The sequence below is a fragment of the Rhipicephalus sanguineus genome, chromosome 9 (assembly GCF_013339695.2).
Source record: "Rhipicephalus sanguineus isolate Rsan-2018 chromosome 9, BIME_Rsan_1.4, whole genome shotgun sequence".
NCBI lineage: Eukaryota > Metazoa > Arthropoda > Arachnida > Ixodida > Ixodidae > Rhipicephalus > Rhipicephalus sanguineus.
Genome location: NC_051184.2, coordinates 39,067,243 through 39,093,005, shown reverse-complemented (window position 1 = coordinate 39,093,005; position 25,763 = coordinate 39,067,243). Strand labels below are relative to the sequence as shown.

General features: G+C 46.3%; 2 protein-coding genes across 2 annotated transcripts in view; one reads left to right on the top strand and one right to left on the bottom strand.

Annotated features, from left to right (window-relative positions):
- The window catches only part of LOC119405020 (leptin receptor gene-related protein), a 282,779-nt gene that overhangs the window by 148,834 nt on the left and 108,182 nt on the right, over positions 1 to 25,763 (top strand). The window lies entirely within an intron of this gene.
- On the bottom strand, positions 151 to 25,041 carry LOC119405022 (protein patched-like). Its single transcript, XM_049419159.1, is given in 17 exon segments — positions 151 to 1,361; positions 1,964 to 2,186; positions 3,020 to 3,316; positions 4,065 to 4,346; positions 4,348 to 4,497; positions 4,499 to 5,046; positions 5,840 to 6,152; positions 10,196 to 10,305; positions 11,063 to 11,139; positions 11,843 to 12,123; positions 13,125 to 13,356; positions 13,358 to 13,536; positions 16,737 to 16,884; positions 17,638 to 17,852; positions 18,832 to 18,955; positions 19,902 to 20,452; positions 24,503 to 25,041. Coding segments are annotated over 17 exon segments (3,903 nt in total). The 5' UTR covers positions 24,608 to 25,041; the 3' UTR covers positions 151 to 1,293.

Below are 25,763 nucleotides of genomic sequence, written 5' to 3'. Positions count from 1 at the left end.
ATGAAACGCAAAACCTTATAAAACGTTTAATAACCTCTATAAAACGTTTCATAGAGGTTTTGTTTCATGGGGAAGAGGGTCACAGTAACTAAAACAGCACACAACACAGTGTTTTCGAGTTTTCAGTCTTTACTCACTTCGGTATATTAAAAAATAATTGAGAGAACGAGTCAGTGGTCCCACATAATTTCAAAGAGTAACAATGCTAGGGAGGCCTGAACAACAGAGCCCTCACTAGAGTCAGAAAAATAAATAAATTCTACTACAACGTCATAGTATTTCTCACCTACAACACCGCAATCGTGTGGACACTCTGTCACGCTATTTGCGTTTCGTGCAGGACAGGATCGTAAAAGCTCTACGCCAATTTTGCGAGGCTCGTATGCATCCAATTGAAAGCCAGTCCACAGTGCACACAATGGATGCTTCTGAGGATATTCGGTGTTAGTAAATTCGCCATGGGCATTTGAAGAGGGGGGTATGGGGACGGGGAATAGAGAGAAACTGTCCAGGTAATAACGCTTAGCGTTGCAGTAAGCTATACTATGTAACTAGAAAGACCCGAATTGTCAGCAGCTTCACTTCCTGTAGCAACCGACGCTGCCAAAGACAAAATGCCCGCGAAATCGACACCTAATAAAAAAAGAAGGCGGGCCATCTTTGGTAGAAGTAAAAAAAAAGCACGTGGGCAAATCATTTGTGTTAATGCACTGACAAACACTGGCAAAACCGAGGCCACCAATTCGACTGTCCAGACACAGTTTCGCAGTCCTTAACACGCATAAATGTTCACTGAGCAGACATCGATGACATGGCAGTGTTAGGCATTTTCCACTTGCTTCTGAGTGCCTCGACTGTGATAGAAGGGAATACTCTTCCTTCTAGTTAAAAAAAAAAATGTGGGCTACAGTCTGGCAGCAAGCACAACAGTTCCTTGAGCAGATGAACAGCTCCCATCGCCGTCGGTCCAGTTGAAGTTGATGGCTCTCTTCATGATCACTCGCTCCAAGCACACGGTACGCACTGCAGGGCTTTCCTCCTTACGCAAAGACGCGTCGCTACTGTGGCCATTTCTAATGAATCTGTCGTCAATCGAAGAGTAGCTGAGAAGAAGACTTGTACCCGTATGATGCTGTGTGGGGAGTGAGGAATATGGGACGCTTTCACTTTGAGGTAGTTAGTCAATATGCAGGGCCACCCACCACACACAGGTGCCTATATGTACAGCAGTCCCTAGGGGTAATAAATACTGGCTGCCACAACCTTGAGCAGCGGAACGACGAGACTTCTCCGTCAAAACTTGCAGTCGCGAGAGCAGCTACTGTCTCGCCGCCGCCTGTGCTTGTGACTGCGTTCAGAGGCTGCAAAAGCAAGAAAGGAAGAGAAGAAATATATTACGAGGTTTTCAAAGCCCCATGAAGATTATTCGCATCACAAAGGTGCGACGAATGATGCACAAGCTACGAAAAATCTGTAGACGTTTTAACACATGGAGCTTTTAACAAATGAATGCAGCCACTGGCTCGGAAGCCTTGTGAATATTAAGAGGGCTGTTTGTTCAGCCAGGCAAGAGCAAAGTAAATAAGTATGTAAACAATCAAGAATGTTCTACACATCATGTATTGGATTCAAAGAAAAGCCTAGCCGTCAGGCAGTAAACAAAGTGCTGTGACAACAGTTGATAATGGAGCGCCCTTTACCGGAAATAACTAGTTATGGTTGTTTGTAATGATATACATAAAGCAGCACATATAAACACAGAAATCCCTTTTAGTTACTTCATTTTTGCAAGAAGCTTTTTATGTAAGACCTTCCCTGCCGAAATGTAGTACTACCTGTCAAATGAACAAATTCTGCCTCACATCTGCCCGCTACAATGTAAACTGCAAAATTCGAATTCCGGGGACCCTAAACAGGCAAAACATTTTGAATCTTGATGGTACAACGAGATTGCCGCTCTCACCATGAACAGGTGCGTGTAGCTCCACTTTGACCTTGGCAGTGACCTTGGTCGTGACGTTCGTGGTGGCCCCTCCCCCCGGTTGCACACTGCAGTCGCTGCTCGACTGAACCACGGTCGGAGCGTTGCTGCCCTCGCTTGGTGTCGACGAGCGGCTGCTCGAACCGCTGCCGCTGCTGTTGCTGCTCTGCGCCGACGACGACCGGTCACCGGAGTCCACCGTGTTCTGCGGGTAGAAACGACCTTGTTAATATAACACACATAATTATATAATTGTCAGGGTTTCACGTCCCAAAACCACGATATCATTATGACAGATGCCGTAGTGGAGGGCTTCGGAAATTTCAACCCCCTGGGGTTCTCTAACGCGCACCCAAGTCTAGGCACACGAGCCTCTTGCATTTTGCCTCCGTCGAAATGCGGTCACCGCGGCACCGGGATTCGATCCCGCTACCTTCGGGTCAGCAGTTGAGAACCATAACTGCCAGACCACCGCGGTGGGTAAGTAACCTAGCTCGTGACGCTACATTGTGCAACGAACTGAATAAAACTGGGGATTCATGTGCCAAAACCACGACGTGATTGTGAGACACACTGAAGTGCGAGACTCTGGATTAATTGAAACCCCCTGGGGTTCTTTAGTGTGCACCTATATCTAAGTGGACGGGTGCTCTTGCTTTTTGCCCCACCACGGCGAAGTCAGTTTGCTCTCATAAGATGCTGCAACATTATTAGGTAGTTTTGTTATGGTAGTACAGTACAAGTTGACTTTATTTTTATGCCTCTTAATTCAATCTGCTTTCAGTCTGCCAAATGTAGGATTCCAAGTGACTTCTAGGTGCCATCAGGATCTTACAAAATGACATCAAAAGTACCCTGGCTACTACTTCATTATAGATACTGATATTAATATGTACCGGCTATCTAGCATTAGGAGAACCAGTCTTTGTACACTCTAACAGTAGAAAGCTGAGCAACTTATGCAAAAGTAATGAAATCTAGGAACCTCTTTGAAGGCAGCTTCAATGGCATTACAGTATGCAAAAATATGTTACTCACTCTCGTAGTGGTCTCTGTAGTGCCGTTGCTCGTGGTCACCGTGGTGGTCTCGACGACCACTTCAGGGTGCAGAACAATCTCGTGCGAGGAAGAGCACGAGTGGTACGAGGGCGGCTCTTCCGATATCGTGCTCAGCGAGTCGGCCCACGGATGACGTCGCACGCCTGCACCACCGAGCGGCGGACCGGCGACGGGACGCCCAAACGTACGCGGCGGCCTTATCGCTCGCTGCGGAGGCTCGGGGGATGCTTCTGGCGATGGCGTCGCTATGCGATCCCCACGACTTTGAGGCACCAACTGCGTAGAGAAAGCGCTTCGTAAAACACTAAAAAGTGAAAATCCATAAAAGGCAGAAGTTCAGGGGAAGATGGAAGCTTGAAAAGATGAAAGATTTGTGAACACAAGGTGTTGATGCAGCCAACGTTTCGACAAGTGGCCTTGTCTTCTTCAAGGCTGGAACTGATTGCAGCCTTGAAGAAGACAAGTCCCTTGTCGAAACATCGACTCCAATGACACCCTATGTTTACAAAGTTTCCAACTGAACAAGTGAGGCCTTCTGCATAGCACAGCAGAATAAGACACCAAGATGGTATCATTGCGAGATGGAAGGCGTCGCTTTCTGATTACACCTACCCAATATAACCCATGCCACTGAAATTTAGTTTAAAATTAAGAAATTAAAATTAAATTCTGGAGCCCTATGTGCCATAACCATCATATGATTATGAGGAATGCAGAATGTTGGACTCTGGATTAATTTTCATCATCTGGGGCTCCCCGAAATGCATGTAGATTTGAGTAAACAGGTGCTTTTGCATTTTTCGCTATAAACAGGTGCTTTTGCATTTTTTGCTAATCGAAATGGAGCCACCGTGGCTTATCTTCTAATGATATTAACACAGTTACGATTGACCACATGGGATGCACATTTCAACTAAAGTAAAGATCTCTTTTTGCTGAGCTCAGAGCCACTGCTGGCAATAATTTATACCACACACTGAAATTGCACATCGCAAACTGTCGACACCAGATTGCAAATGCTCACCTCGCCAGGCGGTCCCATCAGAGAGAGCAGCACCGGCAAAAACAGCAGTCCATTGAGAAGACCCAGAAACACCAGGGCCGACAACACATAGAAGAAGTGCCTGACGATAAAGTCAAATTCGGATGACGCCAGCACGAGCACACCCAACAGCGTCGACACCGCACCATGCACCACGGGCGTGAACATCCATTCGAGGCTCAGTGAGACTCGGCGGCTCCTACTGCCGATGGCTGTCAGAAACGAGATTGTCACATGAACTGTGAACTGTACACCGATGCCGACAGGCCAGCACAAGGAGGACGGCGGGGATGGCGCTGAGCCGCACGCCAAGGAAGCCCATCGCACCAAAGAGTTCGAGGACAAAGCTCGCGAGGACGAGCACGAGGAAGCAGGCAGCCCAGAGGTTGAGGAGGGCAAGCGCGAGCACCAGAAAACACGGCAGCCAAAGCCAGAGCCAGAGCCGCCATCAGGTGGATCCGGAGCCGCAGGTGCTGCTCCCAGAAGGCGAAGGGGGCTCCACGAGGGAAGTTGGGGAGTCCCCGAGCCTCGAAGCGCGCACACAGCGCCCACACACTCTCAAGGGCTCGCGACACCTCGCCGCTGTTGCGCAGACCGCGGAGGTAGAAAGGCATTTGGGCGTAGGCGAGCGGCGCCGACTTGGGGACGCGCAGTTCGACATCCTGCCTCGAGTGTATCCACTGCCGCGGTTCAGGGCGGAGGTTGGCCTCCGAGGCCGAGTAGGCAAGCGCATCGTTCGACGCCCACGCCGAGAGGTAGTTGTAGAAGCCCTTGGGGTTGACGAGCCCTTCATCGTCGACAAGTCGTCCCTTGGGGATGAGTTTCTTGTCGATGGGGTTGTCTGGCCGACCCGTTTGCACGAGAAGCTTGTAGGCGAGGACCCCTTCGTCCGAGGCGTTTGGGAACCACTGCTCGCGTGTGATGCAGCCTCGCTCCCAGTCGCGGTCAAACGCTTTTTGCAGGCCTGCGGTAAAGCAAAGATACACAGCCTAAGCACTTTGATGCATCCTCAAAGATATTCTCTGCACTGTACTCCGTTTCATACATCAGGTACAACGCTATGAAAGCTAGCGAGACTTCTTAGACTAGATGTGCTCGCATTAAGTAAAAGTGCAATGATTTTACCACCCGTCATGTGATATTCCTTTCGTCTGTGGACTGAATAGTAAATGAAGGTGCGTTGTGCCTTAGAAATAAACAAGTCCCTTTATGTATACAGTTGTCAACACATTGTTCTGCATTGCTTAGTGTCTCTTTGTTTTCGTATGGTGGCCTCCGCAATTAGTTCCGGTAGTGCACAGCCGGCGCCAATCATGGCGGCCACGATTACAATGACGAAACGCGAGACGCGCAGACTTATACATTTTGCTGACCGAACTTCTTGCATAGCTTCCACAGCGTTGCACCTGATGTACGAAACGAAGTATACATTCTCTTTGTCTTCATCGCATTTTTCTATGAAATCTGCACGCATCTAGACTTTATTTTCAGCTTATTCGCTCTACAAAAGTTATTGAAAGACAGTGCCATATGCAATATGCGGTGTACCTACTGCTGAAAGGAAAAAAAGGGGGCTGTGATTTTACCCAGCTGTCTGGGATTGATTTTTTCTGCAGCTCCTCCACTTGTGACTTAACAGATAAAAATTTACGATTTCATTTAATATGTATAAAGGGCTTTTCCTTATAATATTGCATTGACAGTGATCGAGCCCACTAACACCCAATTCGAGGTGACCTTGCCGAACCAGAACTGACCTCGTAGCCAGTCCCTGAAGAGTGTGAGCCAGAAGTCGGGTAGGCCCCCGTCGTCGTTCTTGATGATGTGCTCGATTGAAGTGAACGCCTCATGAAACTCCAGCAGGAGCCTCTGCTTGGTCGGATACTCGAAGTTTCCCCGTGTTATGGCGAAGATGTGGAAGAACCCAAAGTAGTGACTCTGCGCCTTCAGGAAAGCCTGCTCGCGGCTGCCACCAGGCACCACCTCAGCCAAGTCCAAGCCTTCATCCGCACGCAGGGTGCCCCAACCGGATGCCGCCAGGAGTGCCACCAGGCCCAACATAGTCAGAACCTGGAGTCACAGATGTAAACACTCAGACAATGTGCGCTGCGCATACTCTAGACAAATCCTGACAGGACTTTAAAGGGGTACTGACACGAAAATTTTCAGCTCTTTTTTTTTTTCTTGCGTCAAATGAAAGGCCAATCCCTCAAGAGCACAGAAAATGTACTGGTAAGCATGAGTGCACCCTGAAAAATTAATTACAATATGTTTTTAACAGCTAGTTTCAATTCCTACCGTAACCTGACGTCACGACACGGTATGATCTTCTCTTTCCATGCTCCGGCAAGATATCGTGATGCCGCCACAGCTGTTCTACTGTGTGGCTCCACTTGGTGATGCACAAGTGGCCATTTGAATGTTTTGATACCTGACGGCATCACAGCTAGCCATACTGGTGCATGAAGTCACCAAATTTGATACTGTAGCGTGATGTCATAACAGTGTCAATGTCAGCAGGTGTGCCACGAGAAAATTAACTTAAATGTCAAAATAAAATGTTTTATCAGCATTTACTGAGCTTCACACTAGGGGTGTGTGAATATTCGAAATTTCGAATATTTTTCGAATAGTGTTTGCTATTCGATTCGATTCGCACTGAAATTTTACTATTCGAACTATTCGAACTTCCCAAAGACAAATGCAGTCAATGTCCAGTTGAAAGTGACCCCCTCAGATTTTCAATATGCTTCACCTCATTACACTCTCGTATTGCGGCAAAGCTGCCTTTCAAGGTCCGTTACGGTCGAACTTAGCCAAGGGACAGTCAACGTCCGTTTGGAAGTGGTCCCTAGATTTTCAATATGCTTCACCTCATCACACCCCCGTATTGCGGCAAAGCTGCCTTTCAAACTCCGCAACGGTCGCAAATGTATTAACTCAAGAAAACGCTGGCTCCAATATGGAGATGAAAGATTTGGCAGAGTTGGGGGCTCAATGAATGCTGTTTTGGATCTGAAATTTGGGCAGGAAGTCTGAAAAATCGGACGCCAAAGCTTTTTAGCATCCAAAATTTCAGATGTACTTATATATCGACGTCTACGAGGCAGATTTGGAACTCCGGACTTGAAGGGAGCACACCCTTGTCTGCCACATCAGTTGGGCTTCCACAGAACTTGAAAGAGGAGGAGAGGCTGAGGAAATGGCATCTCTGCCCATCACGTGTAAAGTGTTGTCGGCAACACTTTGGTTGCACCAAATCATGTACATAAATACAATTCGGCCTCTACATTGCCTCATTCTTGATAAGAAAGACAACTATGAAATATGACCCCATCAGCGCTTCATCAACCTAGCGAAAAGAAACACTTTCATGTTGCTATCTCACAAGAACATACTTTTTCTGTAATTTCACTTCGAATTATTCGAAAAATGTTTGAGAAATATTCGAAAATTATTCGAAATTATTCGATTCGATTCGCACTCAATCTTTATTATTCGAATTCGCTTCGCACCCAAAATTTTGCTATTCGCACAGCTCTACTTGACACTTGCTCAGTTGTCTCTGTAATGAGAGATTTGTATGGAAGAGAAAACTTAGCTTCGAAAATTGGTGTCAATAAGTACCCCTTCAAGGACAGATACCCGAATTTTTCACATTGGGGAGATACCACTGGCATTTGACAGATGCTTTGCATATGACATCAGACATGCAGCATCCCACCGTATTGGTGCTCCAATGTGGTGTAAGTTTGTCAGTGCCATTAGCAAAATAAAAGACTTCAATGTCACCAAGACACAATCGGAACACCACTGGCGTGCATGCGATAGCTTACAGCAGAACCACCACGCCTGACCACAACTATTCGCCGCGAGATTGGGCTATAGGTGGCAGCACCATCGCCGCATTTGCGTGGATAGGCGGGCGGTGGCGTGTATACAAATGTACACAGTGGCACTTCGCTGTATGCGGTTTGAGTCAATTGTTGGTGAGTAAAGCGCGTTGACTGCAGCCTAATGGTGATGTATGTGCCCTCCATTGCCACATCAATGCACGCAACCGTCCTAACGTACCTATTAATTGTGAGAGAAGTGCAATCTGCCAATCAATGGGGTACTGGCCTTCAGTCACATTCGTGTTTTGCCCTGTGCTCCATGTTTTTTCATGCTTTATTTGCACGTGTTTAAATCGTGTTTTGCCTATACCACAATATAAACTGTGTTGCACGACTGAGCCATTGAAGTATTTACTTCTTGCTCTAGTGGCTACAAAGAAAGAGAACCTGTATTTCTGCGTAATTAGATGAAGTAGAACTTTGTGCACTCTGCTTTTCTGGTTGCATGACTATGCGTATTGCTGTAGAAATGCGTGGCTTCAGGTCTTTTTTACCGCTAACCATCCTCTGCAGATGCTAGTTCATGCTTTGCGGTATCACAAGGATTTCTAAATTGCCAACACATCACGAGATGGTGTCACTAAAATTCTGCATTCACACCTCGACATTTAGTACTTTTTTTTTCATTTAGGACGACGCCGAATGAACCATGTGACGTGCTTGAATGACAAAGCGGTACCCACATTGAAATGATATTGGCGAATGGACGGTACGATGGTTAGACCTCGCGCCATACCGACACGGGCATGCACTCACTTATTAGAGTGCATACAAGCCTCGTAAGGCGAAATGCTTATGTATATCGTGTAAGCATATGTACAAGCATTTGATACTATGCTAGCGCAACGGAATAAGCTGTAATCTGAGGACGTGCATGACGTACGCACACATGCAAACACAGTGTGGCTAGCAGACGATGCAAGGAGCCATCCACACTGCGGGGTTTTGTCCGCTTGCTGCTAGGTGCCGACTCTGCTCGATCTCGCCGCCAGTAGTGCCTAGGATGACATCAATGCAAGCCATCCATAGATGCGAAGGTCCCTTCACATTATATTTCTCCACTAAAGAACCCGTTTTGTGCATGTGACCTTATTGGTATCTCAAGCAACGCCAGTCTTGCATGCGGTGACAAAAGGCTTACTACATCACCCATGCTCGTCCTTACCTATGTATTTTGTTGCTTTCTTTGCATGTCTGTCTGCTTCGATTTCGCAGCATCAACATGGCTCTAAGTTCAAGTAAACAAACAGCCCACCTTACCAATTCATCACGTAAGTAATGATAAGAACCGAAAGGGTACACATTTCTGCAAGGGGTGCAAATATTCTATTCTAAAGCACTCATGGCGGAGGCATCACGACAGCGCTGCTTCCAAACTCATCTGATTGCTACTTTTCCCTCGACAATGTCAGCATGTACACAAACATCTAGAGGTACGTATAACGAAGGTTCTCCAGCTTTTCTTCTAGTTCACCGCAACTTCGTCATAATGGGGTTCCACAAATGCTGCCACAGTACTCTCATAGGTCTACTTTTTTAATAGGTCTGAATCGACACACAAAAGCACAGGCAATGCAAGTGCGCATTTCAACGGTAGTAGGCTTGTGCAAATAGTAAATTTTAGGTTCAAAGCAAATTCGAAGCGAATAGTGATTTTTGGTCGAATAATTTCGAATCGAATTCGAATAGTATATATCCACATATTATAAAGAAAAATGACCATATTTGTCAGGACCCAACCAACTTGCACAATGTTTGTTTTTTTTTAAATTGTAACAAGGCATGTGGGAATGTCATTCTTTTTGGTTCAAAGGAAGTGGAAGCAACCTTGAATAGTAGCAGGATTTGGCTTTCTGTAGAATGCAAGCGATAACCTGTAAAATATGTTACGTTCTAAATTTTGCTATACTTGGAGCATATAAGCCGGTATAAGAAGCTTTTAAACTTAAAAAATTATGAATCGATGTGAGGGTAATATATGTTCATTTAACCTTGAAAGGGGGCTTCGCGGCAGTGTGCATTTTCCCTGGAAAGGTGCATTCACTGGCATAGCACTCCTCCACTGCAGTGAAACCAGCCTTTACAGGAAAGTTACTATGCGGACTAATATACATCTATTCGTTCATTTCGAATACTTCGAAATTCGAATCGAAGCGAGTTCGAATATTCGAAGTGCTCGAATATTCGCAAAAGCCTAAACGGAAGTAATCCACTCACTTTCACCGGTGCCTGCTGCAACAGAGGTGCATAGTAGTGGCTGGCGAAGTAGTCCAGGGACCACCAGCACTGCCTCTCGTCCTGCTTCATGTCGACCACCCGAGCAGCATCTGTACGAGACAGCTTCCATCATCAACGCTGCTCGCTTTGAAACAAGCGGGGGGCACAACCTTTTGCAAAAGAAGTGAAACAAAACTGCCGCAACAGATGTGCTATTTCAGTTGGCTGAGCATTGGCAACAAGCCACATTTAACCCTTTCAGGCGCCACCTATGAACTGCCTACAAATGCGACAAATTTACACATTATTTGAAGGCACTCAATACATTCCATTGCAACAAAAATAATCTCACGATACATTGACTTATGTGTTTTATAATAATTAATCTTCATCAAATTGTAATTGAATATTATTTATCCTGAAGTCATTCATTTTCTTTTGTTTTTGTATAAATAAAAGGATATCTTAGGCTAGAAATATTGTTCAATTTGATTTTCAATTACATTCATTTTGAGCAAAGAAAAATTACACTCTAGATGTGGCTCACAGAAAGCGGCACGTCGAACATTCTAGCGCCTTCAGCAATGTGATCATATGCATCAGTACACTGCAAGAAGTTAAATGAAGACACATTTATTAAGCAGGAGGTTTATTTCATCCAAAGCTCAATGTATCTTGCTCTTTCTGAGCCCCTATTCGACACAACTAGCAAAAACAAGTTGTGTACAAAAATTGTGTACAGCGCGCCTCAAAGGGTTTAAGATACACTAGCAGCCTGTTTCTCAGCTTGTTGCCAAAAAACGGCTGCTGACCCTGGCAAACCATACGTGAGCAGCTGCAGCATCGCGATGACAAAGATTTACCAACCTGTGCCCACCCACGTTTCCATGGGTCCAACTGCTACTACTGTTGCTGGCCTGGCAGTGGATCGAGCTTGCGAGTCCCTGCACAAATTAAAAAACAAAAATAGTTACGCAGATGCCCCCTTTGTCTTCATTACTTCTGAAGACAAATTTTGTGTCTTGTTATTTTATTCATCACATGCAGCTGAGGTGTGCTCAGCCACTAGTGACACAAGTGGACAGAACTTGCTGTCTAAAAACAAGAACCTCACAGTGTCACAACTGTTGCAACAGCTTCAACGCATGAAATAGCAACCTCTTCTATCGCACATACAATTACCCGTGCACTAGACCGTAGCAAACGCTCTCTTGTACACTGGTAATCGATTAAAGACTGCTCTAGTGTTCCAAGGTTTGTGAAAAATTGACACCAAGAAGCAAAATTTGGAGTAAAGGAGGTGAGCAAGTCTAAAAGGACAAATAAATTCATAGCTTGACATTACAATTGGAATGAAAATGAAAATAAATACAAAAAAATCTCAAAAGGAAAAATACAGCAGATGACAATGTTCAAAAATCACTTTTCAAGCACATTGCTTACGAACATAATAAAAAAGAAAAATGCCTGGATGCCATAACATGGCAGCATATAACCTGGAGTACAGTATAAAACAACTATAAGGCTGCTGTGTACAAACAAAATGTAATGCTATTGCATACTGAAATAAATGAAATGTGACACAAAAATACACATCATCCCAGCACGAACAGGCTACACTCATCTGAGGAAGCGAAATTCACGCACCCTTCAGCAGCCACTACAACTGTCGCATGTTCGGCTGAGCAGCACTGTTGCCAGCTGTGCCGGCTTCGCCTGAGGTCCACGCTGACTGCAGCCGGAAACAAGAGGAGCATGGTGGCTGTGCCAAAGGTGTGCAGCACGGCAGCCTGGAGCACGAAAGCCCGGAGTGCCGGCACGGGGATCAGTGCAGCTGCGCAAAATGCGCCAGCCGTACCAGCCCATGCCAACAGCACGCTGGGCCCGACGCACTTCAGCACCTGGGAAGCACAAAGTTTGAATGAACACTTCTGTACGCTCAAACAGCCAGGTCGTTTTTGTCTGTGTATCACCATACGCTAAAAGTGGTAGAGCCTGAGCAAAGCCTCGATAGCATAACATCACATCCAGACACCTCTCGCAGGCGGTGTCTTCGCTTGTGATAAGTACTCTCTCCCCCCAAATCCTCACTTTTGGTAACAGTTTGGTGCAGATAATAAACTGACCATGTTACTTGTACTAGCATGTGTTGCTGCTCTTTCTAAAAAAGCATGCTTCCGACAAACTATTCATAAGTATCTCTCTATACTTGTGCTGTATGTGTGTTACCTCACCTTCACTTCTTTTCTCGGTGGTATCTGCCTCTGTGTCATGGTGCTACCCCAATATTTACATATTAGACTATTTCAGTTTACTGCAAACGAATGCATCTCTCTGAGCTCTCACGTTACGTTTCAACCTATGCCAGCCAAAATCCTATTTCCACAAATTTTTTAGTCTTACCATTCCAATCTCCGACGCGAGAAACCACAGTAACCGCGAGTGCAACTACGGCACCAACAAAGCACGACAGCCAATGAAAAAGAACATGAACACGGAAAGAAAATCACAGAATGTGTGGACATTGCAGTGCCACTGCTTTTCGATCTGTTTACCTGTAGTCACGAAACAGCAATTCCGTTTAACAACGCAGTTTTCGCATTGCAAACGAACAACCATAAGGCTGCTGTTCCGTTTAAGGGACTTCCATTTATAAAGATTCTATTGTATACAGACAATGCGTTATTACTCCCAGAGCCTGTCTGGCAGATGTGAGCATGGGCGTCGGCAGGAGGGTGTAAAAGGGCCACTTACCCCCCCCCCCCCCACTCCACCAGCCGTGATTCAACACGTGTTTGCACCTCCCAAGACAAAATCCTGCCAATGCCCATGGACGTGAGGGACGACCACAGGAAGTCGGACATCCCGTCAGGTACATCGAGTATCACCTCGGGCAGATGCCAGTCTTACCTGCGCAGTGCGTTCGTACGGGGGCCGACTCCTAGGCTCCCTGCCTGTAAGCTTGATCAAGCAGGAATAGAGTGTCCAGGGCCAAACCCAGCGCCAGCGATGGCAGCACCTGAGTGGTGGCCGCGTTGAATGGTAAGCCAAGCAGGGCGCACAGGCCGAGGCCAGCGCCGACCGCAGCCACGGCCAGGAGGACCCCGACAGTGCCCAGGATTGCACTGCCCCAAGGATTGTCGCGAGCGGCGGCCGCCCACAGCTGATATGCAGCCATAGACGACCATCAGCAGGCAGCCGAGTGCCACGCGAACCGGGCTCACTTGCGAAAAGTCCTTCATGACGTCCGCGAGTGAAGTCGCAGTGAACACGTGCAGATCGCCGATCGGACGCCGCGTTGTGTTGCGGTACTCGAATGACGCGTCCTCTCGCAGAATTTCCTGTAAAGGGCATGACAATCAGGCGCACGAAAGTAGCATGGAAGTTAAGTTTGTTGCATTCCTGCTGCTACTGTTGAATTTCTGCTGCTAAATTGAAGCTATGAATCAGTTTAGACTGTTGAATTATACTCTGAAAACTCTATTGCCGTTAATTTCACCATCATAGGCTCATTAGAAAGGAAAATCTAGGTCAAAATTTCATTTTTAAATTTAGCTCTGCAATCTCCGCATGTGACATCACGGATTTAAAAGTGTTTTATTCATTTTCAGCCAGACTGGCTGAAAGAAATTTTCTGAAACTTAGTATGCTAAGTCTCTGACCCCTTCAGGGGACAATGTCCCAGTAGCACCAAATGTTGACACGTTTCCACGGCCCTAGTAGGTGCCATCGAAATATATGACGTCATGGCGATTGGTGCGAGAGCCTCAAGGTGACGTCGCCGCATGCATTTTCTTTTCACACATTTTCTCGCTTACCAAGCGTCTTCTTCGAGGCAAGCGTGGTGATATTCATATGGTGAATGAGTAATTTATTAATATGGAAAAAATCGTTTTTCTCTTTAGTGTCCCTTCAAACCACGATATGAGGAAGTATAATGTCACACTAAAGTATATTCGTTATAACCAATATTCGTTATAAACACAGATCTTTTACACTGAGAGAGCAGTGAGTAAATTTTCCATTCACTTCGTTACGTATAATGACTTGTTATACCTGTGTTCATCATATCGAGGTTAGGATACATATATGCTACAGTCTGTACTAGCGTTTCACACAATTACCCAGACCAACTAAATTAAAAGTCTGCACAGAACATCGGGCTGTTTTTGCACCTTAGTGGCACCACATCTACTGCAAAAGGCACATTGATTTGGAAGTCGGGCAATACATACTTGCAATTATTTTTTTTTTTCTTTTTGTAAGCAAATGAAAATTATTTTAGTTCACGAGGGAATTCCCTATTTAAGGAAATAAGAACAGTAGTGAAAGGTTTAATTACAGTTTCAAGAAGCATGCAGAAGCAAAGCACAAGCACTTTAAGACCCCCTAACCCTTTCAAGCATTCGACATGTTATATTAGTATTACATTCAATTACACCCCCTCAGGTCTCATTTCATGTACAACAGAACTACGTCCTTTTTGATGGGTTTGGCACAACCTTCCATTGTTTTTCTTTACTTTAATCTTTGGTGCCATCTTAGTGCAATTCTGTCAAGTGGGTGCGCAATAGGTGACGAGGACAGGCATCGGTGTAAAATTAATATGACAGAGACCAATTTGCGTGCACGTGCGTTTAATAGTGAATTCTGCGACATGCACAAAACTACTAACCTTAAATGTTTAAAAACACTGACCAGCGGGAGTTGTGGATATTTTTTCCCGTAAGCGCTGTATTTCCAAATGCAGTGCTTACAGGTGCGTAGTACCACATTCTTACATAAATAAAGAAAAAAAAAGAAAGCATGCTCCCAGCCTACACATATAGGCTCACAGAGAAACCCTACAGTTTTATACAAACGAATTTTCCCAATTAGTAAAAAGAACAAAAGCTGACGTAATGAACTAGTTTTGTGCATAGTCATAGTAGTCATAGCTTCATTAACTTATAGCTGTAAAAGCATAGTTTGGCTTCACAGCATACAGTATAACTCTGCAGTGAAGCCGTCAACACAGGAAAGATTCTTGCACAAAAGCCCGCACTTCCGTTTTGTATTTGCAAGAAACGTGATATTTTTAAATGCAGATTACGAGTGTGAAGAAACAGCAGCTGTGGTTAGTGCGCAGAACAGCTACTACACGTTTTCAGTGAGTGATACGGTTGAAAAGTAGCAGTAATTCAGCTCCAAGCGAGGCCAAGCATGCATTAGATTAGACAGTGAAACAGACAAAAGGTCATCTAAGTCCAGTACCTGACATGCATGCAAGGTTCCCTCCGATCCTGTAGGCATGCCAAAAGAGAAGGAAAAACCATCGTTAGTCGCATACCAAAGAAGACAACGAGGTAAAAATTAGTGACTCGCATGTTTCAGGAATGAAGATAACAATTAATTAATGTAAATTAGATTTTGGGGGTTTGAAAGCCAGGACATGATAATGAGGCACATCGTAGTGGGGAACCCTGGGTTAATTCTGACCACCTGGGGTTCTTGAAAAGTGCAAGTGAATCTGAGCACACGGGTGTACTTGCATTCCTGCTCAGTTGACATGCGGGTGCTGTGTTGCACGAAAGTGTTGCATGAAAGTGTTGCATGAAAAATTTACATTTCAGCATACACTTTGCAAGTGCAGGTATAGTTATTAACAATACAATATCATGGTCTTTTTATATGTATGTTACTCCAGGTTGCTAATTTGAGCTTAATAATTTCTTGCATTATATGCACCAAAACCACCCTACGATTACGAGGCACGCAGTAGTGGAGGGCCGCGGAAATTTGAATGTGCACTGACACTGGGGTTCCTCAACGTGCACTGACAATGCACAGTGTTAATTTGAGTTTGAGGTTGTGTGGCTGCACTGCAGAAATGTTCAGCTTTTTCCCTTGTGTAGGTACAAGTGCGATGAAACCTCCACAGTATTTCCAGTGGCAAGAAATGAAGTTATTAACTAAAAATCTCTAATGAAATCACACAGTTAACTCGTTTCAAGTGACACATTGAAAAATCACGCGTGATGTTGTTGGGACCCGTCATGTCTCGAAGTGATGAGGTGTGAAATCGATTTCTATATTACACTCAGTGAAACACAGCAAACTCAATGGGATTCCGAAATGTTTATCTCAGTGCTTTCAAAGCTTGTATAAATCGAACGACCAACAAGGAATTTCTTCAGTGTGACAATTTTCTTTCCCTGAACCTGCCAGAGGACCCTTACTCTGTTCAAAGCGGTTAGAAAGTTCAGTAAATCAGAAATGAAGTCTGCATCACAACTAATGTAAAATCTGAAATGGGTCCCTAACAGGCAACGCCTCCCTGAATCTCTAAAGCAACCGCTAGTAACGCTGACTTTGTTTCTGATTTTGTCCATCAACAAAAACCTGCTCTAAACGATGTCCAATCGAGTCCGATAACTGCGTCATCTTCAAACATCATTCATCTTGTTTATCACATGTCATTCCCACACCATGTCCCACCTATCCTAAATCATTGTCATTTCTTTCAACTGCATGCATGATGCTCCCTGTCCATTCCTCTTACCTCTGCAAATTTACGCTGCCAGGCCTCGAGGATGGAGCGTGCCTTGTCCATGGTCCAGTCGAGGTGAGCCATCCGATAGTGGCCTTTCCAGTAGTGGTACATGTCGCGCTCTGCCATCAGCTGAACAACCGACTGCAATGCTTCTGCCCTGTACACGAGATGAACACACACACAGAAGCTGTCATGGCTTATCCATGTGCACTGAGAAGGGGAAGCTGATTGTCATTCAATGAACCATTAAAAGGTCTCACTGCAACAGCTATTTTCCAACATACTTTCATAAAACCTTGTCAGTTTTCTCAAATAGCACTGTTCTTAAATCAACAGTTGTGGTGAAGAGTGAAGTCTCGTACCAGATGCAGACTTCCTTCAGCATGGAGCAGACATACAATATCATGTTTCCATGATGCTTTCACGTTCCGTAAGGTACATTCCATAACTTAAATTTAACATTTAAGTTACGGGTATGTGGTGTGTGGCAATGAATTTGTTGTGACTGCACATGATGGCATTTAAGAAAGAAGCAGTAAGAAAAACCTTCAAACTACAGAAACTACTATATGATTCCACTGGTTGTTTTAGAGAAAGATTGAGAGTTTCTCTTGCTATTTCGCAATACCTCAGTCCACAGTGCATTGCCCTTGCCTTGTTGTCAAGGTGTGAATTCAACAAGATGTTCTAAGGTGCACTGCTTGTCACGTTCGCTGTGATCTCTCAAAACACATTATGGCTTTCTTCGTGTAATTTAAATTTACTGAATTTACTGAAACGTTTGCCGAATCCGAAGGCAACTCGAGCAATTGTCCGAGAGTAATCAGGTAGCTATTCCAAAATAAAGTACTAGTGGAATTCGACATATGTCTACTGTGGCTAGGTGATGTAGCAATGAACAGTGTCTCACCGAACTATGTGGCCAGACCGGTTCTTCTGAACACCTCCAACGATAAGGTCTTCGGGCCAGTGCATGTACTTCGTCGCGAAACCGTAGCAGCCGCCCGTGAGCTGTGCACCAATGTCGGGTGCCCGTCCCGAACGCTTGTTGGGCGCGGTTTCCGGGCAGCGGGGGTCACTGGGGTCCAAGCACGGCTTCTCTTGGTATGCTGACGTGATGCCCGCCTGTGTGTTAACGAAACATAAAGCACGCTCAATGACACAAGCTACAGAATGTGATAAATCCTTCGCAGCATTATTCTTTGGCTCGCATTCAATGCCACTAAATAGAGAAAATTAAAACCCTTCACCTCTAAACTGGCATAATAGTGTAGGAAAACTAGGACGAATGGCTGCTTTGATGCCTCTTGTAATTGCAACCACAGTTCAGCAATGACAGCATACGCACTGTCAGACAATGTGATTACCCCTGGCAACCCTTCTCACCCTTATACCGGGTGGCACAGCAAGTATTGAAAGCAAGATTTGTAAGTGAAACTGATGCTAACCTGTGTGAATTCGTAACAATGGTAAACATCAGGAACTGTGATAATCAGCTCTGATAAATTAAGTAAGCTATACCAAATATTTTTAAAAATTACACTTAATGCAGGTGTAATGTTGGAGCGATTAAGCCAGTTGGAACTCAAGATTAGGAATCCTGGTTTGCACCAGTTTCTATATACTCATCTCCAATATCAATGATGAAATATGTCAAACATTAGTTAACAGACAATAAAGAGGAATGTTATGTTAAGAGGTATTGGTAAATCAAACTTCTGTAGTAAGGTGGCCACTTACACCACGAAGGAAGAAAAATAGGTAGCAACAATGCTACTATAAGTACCCGCGACAGGTTGATGCAGCATTACCGATCTTCAGTGCCTATGGAGGGCTAGTTGACTGTATGTCAGTCAAGAAAAAGGGCGTTGCCCTCTAATAGAGCTAATGACACAACCCAGTAAGTTTTTGGTAATGAGAGCCACACTGATCTTAGATGCCTAGATGGAAATGTCTTGCTCCAGACTTCTAGACTGCTGTGCCACATAGCCTCCAGTGAAACTGACAGTCTTGCCAGTCTGGCTTAGTCAAAAAGGCACATAGAGCCTCTTCAAACTATATCAGGCATTCCTTTCCTGCAGATGACATGTGAAATTCTACTTACCCTCCGCATGAAATCTTGAATGGTGTCGAACGGGAAGGAGCCACCAAAAGTCGCCACTTTCTGGATCTCGCCGACTAAACGCTGCGGGTTGAGGTCCGTCCATTGTACACCAAAACCTAAGATCCTGGACCAGGAGGAAAGAGCCTATTCAAAAACACACATTTAAGCAGAAAGCAACTTGATTTTAGTACTTCACTAAGAAACTGCACACATTTTACATGAATCCAGCTAAAGCTCCTTAATCAAAGCCAGCCAATCATTATTTTTTGCCATTATGAAACTCGTTTGGCAATGTGAAAGAAATGAATAACCCTGGTGTTGCACTCTCACAGAATCGCTTCTAGGGATACTTTCACTTTTTGCAAGATTTCGTGCAATCAGCACAAGATGCACCCAGCATCTAGTGGCAGTGTGCCAGCTGTGTATCGTGCCAGGAACACAGTTGCTTATAGAGACCAACAAATTCGGTGCTGGTCACATCAAATGTTGAGAAATTGACAGTACCTCAGATATTGATTGTGAAATTAAGGATAATGCCCCTGGCAGAGTACACTGTCATATAAATCAGGCACTATCAGAGTTCAATTTAGTAGCAATACCAATACACTATTTGTATTCAGGTTTGCTGCCAGGCATACAGGAAGACAAAGTGCATTGTGTGGATCACATTGGCACGATGAAAATTGCAAGGGCTGCGCATTACACTACAGGAGATTACCATAAAGTCAAGGAAATTAGCTAAGGAAAGCTAAAGTGAAGCAAGGTCAGTGTCACTGCACTTTCTGGCAGTTTCATCAACTCTTCTGTAATACTTAAGACAGGACAATGTACGCGGGCTGACGTAACCAAGTTGCAAAGAAGGAAAAATGCAGTGGTGAAGGAAAAGAATAGTATTTTCAGTAATATGACTAACAGCTAATTAAGCTTGATGGTCTAGCTGTGTCCCTCTATCAGCAAAACTATAAGTACGTGCTCCAGGTGTTGTTCTTTTGAAAGCCCCCTTAACATTTTCCTTATGATATCGCCTCATGGTTAGGCACAAAATTCTTTCAAAAAGGAGAGGGACTCACGGGATGTGAGCCGGAATCTCGGGCCCAAGGAGCTTGGACCCTTCCCAGAAGCAGTCGAGGGGTGTGACGATGATGCAGGGCAACAGCTTCTCAAGCATGTCGTCCACGTAGCTCTCGTCAAATGTGGGGAAGCTGGGAGCGTAGCACAGGTCCTTAAGCCGCCAGGTGAGCTCGTACATGTCCACGGTGACTTGGGTGGCCCGGGAGAGGGCATCGAGGTGGGACAGCAGCGCCTCGGGCCTCCTCAGGAGATCCCCACCCGGGGGCGCTGTCTGAATCATTAGCTGGCTACTGGTGCCCGCGCCCTCGCCCAGCGTCGACCGCACGTACGCCTGCTCACGCTCGAGTCGTCCACCGCGTTGCACCCACAAGTTGTGAACGTCCGTCTCCAGGTGGGCTGACTTGAGGCCCACACAGAACGTGGCGAGCACCAGAAGTCCGACAAAGAGCACCTTGCCCGCATTGCGGTCGATGAACCGGCCCAGCTGCACAAGCTGTCCCTGAAGTTGGCCGCGCAGGAGCAGTGACCAGCGGCCACCACTGGCGCGGCCCTGGAAGTGGCAGATGTGGTTCCACGTGAATCACTTCTTATAACATGCAGTTGAATTTACAGATATGGCTTGCACTGACACTATTGACACCGCCATGCTAGAGCACCAACATGATGGGACGTGAAGTTTGTGATGTCACATTAATGTTATCAGTACATCGCATGCAGGTTCTTTTGCTATTCATGCAGAGATGCCAAAAAACGTTCCAGCAGTGTCATTACCACATTGAAGCACGTGCAAGCCAGTGTTCATCCATTATTCAGAAGCCATCTCATCAACTTCAGTGACATTGTTCACTCATAAATTGAAACACTTGGCACGGCACCTTAGTGTTGAGAGGCAGTTTCTCTGAGTCCACTGTGCTCAACCACTGCGTCGCATCAGGAAACAGTTGCAAGAATTCTAACCAACCAAAAGTTTTGTCGCCTTTGGCAGTTCAGCCAATGATCAAGCTCATGGAATGAAGTATACGCTGCTAAAAGGTGGTCAAAAGAGAAAGAGTCCCAAGGCACAAGCTCTAAGTATTTCATCCACAGCATTCACTAGGTATACTCAATCATCACCTCAAATGTTTGAGGTGATGATTCTGCGTAAAGCATCTGGGACACTTTCAAAATATAGGAGAACAAATTCAAGCATATGCCGGTTTGTGACGACTCAAATAACACTATAGTCGTGTTTTGATTTAACAGTATCGATATGATTTTATTTCTGTGTTGTGTTTATGAATCAGTGCCTGAACAAACAGTGTAAACACTGGGAATAACAATCAACAATGACAGCTACAGCACAGGTGGCAAACCAAACCCCTCGACCTTGCTACCATGGGTTGCACTTTTCAAATGTCTTGATGGCATAAATGGGCATCCCATATACATCTTGTTTTATTAGATGTAATGGATGGTGATGTCATTAAGAGAGAGCAGCTAGGAGTGTTGTGAAAACACTTCGCGGTGCAATTGTGTATTAGTGCCCCGCATATTTCTACTCAAAACATTTCATTTGAAAACGTGCACTTATATTGCTCTGAGTTTGCAGAATTTTCACAGCAAGATCGAATTTTATATCCTCGATCGCTTGACATAAGATTATGACAGTGTTGCTTACGTGATTTATGAAAGGAATAACACGATTTTTTTTTCGACTCAGATGCCCTCATCACAAGACTTTGGAAACGGTGAATAATCAACACCGATCTCGGAGGCCATGCTTTGTCTTACTGCAAGCACCGGAAGCTACTTCGTAAAGTAAGACTGTATTTGCAAACAGAACTTAAGCCATTTAGGTATTTCTTCCTAGTTAATTAACCCTACCTTCGAGCAACCTGTCCAAATGCACGCACTAGCAACGGCTCCACATGAATAACCGACACTGCTCTCGAAGGTCACGCTTTTGCAGGCTGAATATCAAGAAATGAGTTGTAAAAGAATTTGAGCGAGGTAGTCCATTTCGGAATCGAGTACGTTGGTCTTTAGTAACCACAGTAACTCCAAATATTTTAAAAGATTTTTTGAGGGGGAAAACAAAGGTTGATGCATGTAGCATTTGTTAACGTACGAAAACGAACCTTAACGCTTACAAAAAGCATCATCCTCAATACCAGTGACATCAAGTTGACGTCAACTATCCAGTTCGGGCGCGAAATTGGAAAATACAATCTTTGTTTTGTTGTTGGTTGTTACTGCAACATGGTTATTCTGGAGGGCAATCTACCACTTTAATATGATTCGTCGTTTTTGTGAATCGTCTACGACAAATGAACAAGAACGGGTATTCGTTTGACTGACACTCAGTGCAAGCGCACAATCCTCGGCAACAGACATATGAAATGCACGCAGTGCTTTGTAAGCAGCACGTGGCTGGTAGATTAAAAAAAAAAAACGCTAAAAGAACCACGGCAGTTGCCCACTATACATAAGAGTGATTGGCAAGGCTGTGTTTGTGGTGCCGCTTAATGGTAGAGTGCCGAGAGCAAGACATTTTTTTCTGGGCTGAGGTAACGAACCTTATGATCAACTGTGCGGGCAGCAACTTCCGCACTGCAGCCACTACCCAGACGACAGCGCAGTACATTCGTGAGCAAGAAAATGCGAGTGACCATGCCCTCGCATCGGGCCGCGCGACGGGATCGTACTGTACAGTTCGGTTCACTAAGGCGAGCGGCCGAGCGGCCACACAGCTTCCGCGAATGCGCGTGCCAGCAACACTGGCCACCAACCGACCGGCTTCCCGCATAGTAGTGTGTACTACCGAAGGAGAGGGAAGCGACCACACACGCGGTCTTACGAAACCTTCCTACCAAGAGACACCTACGCGCAAACAATCATCTCTTGCGCACACAGACACACACACACACACACACTTCAAATAAAAAAAAAAGAAGCGCTTCACAAGTCGGCGCGCAGCTGCCCTACACTGGACGGCAAGCTTTAGATTTCATGATGGAAACGTAAAGCCGTGCGGTCTTTGCGGGCGGTACGCAATCGAACGGCAGAAGCTCCCAGTTGAATTTCTGCGAAGTATCTTGCAAGTCGATTGCACCCCTCGATCACTGCTTGTTGTTCCCTTTACTTTTGTTCGATATTGGTCGCACTGTCAGCGCACAACACGGCGCACAATGCGAAAACGTGTTCATTTACACCCATGAACTAGAAGACTTAACTTGCCGCGATCCACAATTGACCAGTCCTGGCTCGTAAAGAAAAAAAAAGCTCCGTTTTTCTTCTTTTTTTTTTCTTCAAGCGCGTTCAACAGAGACGTCACCGAAGAAGCCGCGCGGTTCAGTTCACGCGGGGCAGTACCGAAGAGGCAGCTTGCTTCCCGCCGGGAGTGGGTGGGGGGGGCAGGGGGGGACGGCTTCTACGAAGAAGAGGGGGGTGCGGGGACCACCCGCGCTGAGGAATCCATCTTGGGGGCCCCTCCGTGCGCCTTCCCCCATAAATAAAATTGGGGACGCCTGACCCCCACAGGGGTGGTGGTGTTGGGGGGGGGGGTGGAGGGAAAGGGGGCTTCCCAAAGGAGGAGCGGTCGCTGTCAGCTCGCGAGATGTGTTCATCCGCGAGCTGCTCGATTTTCTGCGGCCGTAGAAGCCATGCGGAGACTGCCGTTTTCTGCCGAATGAACTGCCTACCTGGCAAAACAACAACGTAGCCCTGTTTCGATCTCTACAAGACGAGGCGGGCGTTTTCGGCATCTACACTTCTCACAAGGTGTAGTTATATATTTGTGTGCACGTAAAACGTAGCAAAATGTAAGGTCTGTAAGACAGCAGAGCGAGAGAAACTACACCTGCTTCCGTCCAAACCGCGTATCTGCTTCCGGAGGTCTGCGCGAAGGCTATTTCGCATAGGGAGAAATAAAGACATCAAGCGACGTGACAGCTCCGCCGGCTCCGCGTAGAGAAGAAAAAAAGAAACGAGGTCAGAGAAACCTGCCCCCCACGTAGCGAGCAACGAAATATATGCCGCAGTTTGCTCATTGCGGAAGCGCCGACGTTGTGACTACTCTACTCCGCACACTACTTACTACGCTACTCTGGCCGACGCGCGTACTGATAAGCGCGGCTTCAAGTTACGGTTTCGGAAATGCATCCGGCTCGAAACGTACGACTCGCTGAAAGTTTCGCGAGTTGTATCTTCCTCGCCGTTTTTCGTGGCAACACAGATCGACCACACACGAAGTTTTGATCATTTAAAGATAGAGCAAAGTCTTCAGCGACATCTCCTTGCTCGACGTGACGAGAACATCAGTGAAAAACTGCGGAACCGCATCAGAAACACCGTCAAAACGTGACACGAGCACGGATCCCGCAAGCAATCGCAGCGTCAAAGCAATTTCGCCGCGAAGGATAGAGCTGTACGGAACAAGCGCGGACCGGACAGACAGCCAATTGAGACATCAAAGTCGTAACGGTGCGCGCTTGACCGCTCGTGAGGAGGCAAGCTACGCGGCTGCTAAGGCGCTCGCCCGACTGCTTTCGCGGACTCCTAAGGAAGTGTTTTGTGGCAAGCAGTTAGGTTCCTTGTATCTAAGTGATGTTGCGGAGCTTACCTTCTCAATCTGGCGAACCGCGGTGCGAGCATCCGTCCAACTTGTGCGCGTCAGAAGACCAAGATCGTGTCTCCTGCAGTACGACGATGTTGACCTGGGGCTCATCTCGCCCAACTCAAAAATGTCCGACGTCTCTCGTCGGTATTCGACATTGTTGCGCGCTGGCGCCAGAGTTTCTCAGGTCTCGCATCGAACACATAAACGATGTTCACACGGGTAACGAGCTCGCGGCTAACCGAACGCGAAGAGAAAAAAACCCGAGGCCGCACACACACGCGCACACAAAAACACGGGCCCCGAACCCCACGCTTGCCAAGCACACAGTCACACGGACGGGCAATACTGTTCTCCCACCGAGCCGTAACCACGTATCCGGAAAAGATGTTACTGAAAAACACAAGGGCGGCCGAGAAGCCGCTAGCTCCTCGACCCCGGGAATTTCAACCGACAGCCATCTCCATTACAAAACCACACACGCTCAACGCGAGTGCCGAGCGGCGCCGCTGTTGTCCGGAGGAGCGCCACTGTCGGCCCCACGTGACGCCATTAAAGCCACGCGATTGGTCGATGGTCTCCTGGCGACGCGAGAGAGGACGACCATTTTGTGTCTGCTTCCTTGTTGCGCCCTTTCCCAAGCGAGCTTTTTTGCGCTTTCGGTTCTGTCTTTTTTTCCCGCGCGTCGCTCGGGACCACACAACGCGATGAAGTTTTCATAATCGCACGCTCGAAGATGCGGATTAGGAGAGGAGGGGGTCCGCTTTTATGGATCGGCTCTTTCGGAAAAGAAAGATGTTTCTCGGACGTGTCAGAAGCCGGCGAATATATACGCAACAGGCGAGGGTGCGCGTGCGAATCGCCCCTGGGGCACCTCTCTTGCGTGCCGCGCGCAATCGCCGCGCGCGCACTGACTCCGGCGGCGCTATACAATGGCCGGGGTCCCCTTTCTGTTCCACTTCTTTGACTCCATTCTCCGCAGGGGCGCATTCAGTCGCACTGGCCATAAACGCGTGACTCCTCCGCTCCCACCTGTCTGTCCGAGGCCTCTGAAGAAAGACGTCTTCACCAAGAGGAGGAGGAGCGAGCGTGCGGTCCAGTGAGCACGCAAACAAGCAACGGCGGTAATTAGTGCGCCTCAGACGGAGAAGACGGGGCAAATTAAGCTGTGCGCGTCTGAATGATGCAAAAGCGTGCAGTGAGACATTAAGTGCTCAAGGTTACTAAGGTCCCTCTATTACGACGATTAGCGTTCCTTTTTTGTTCA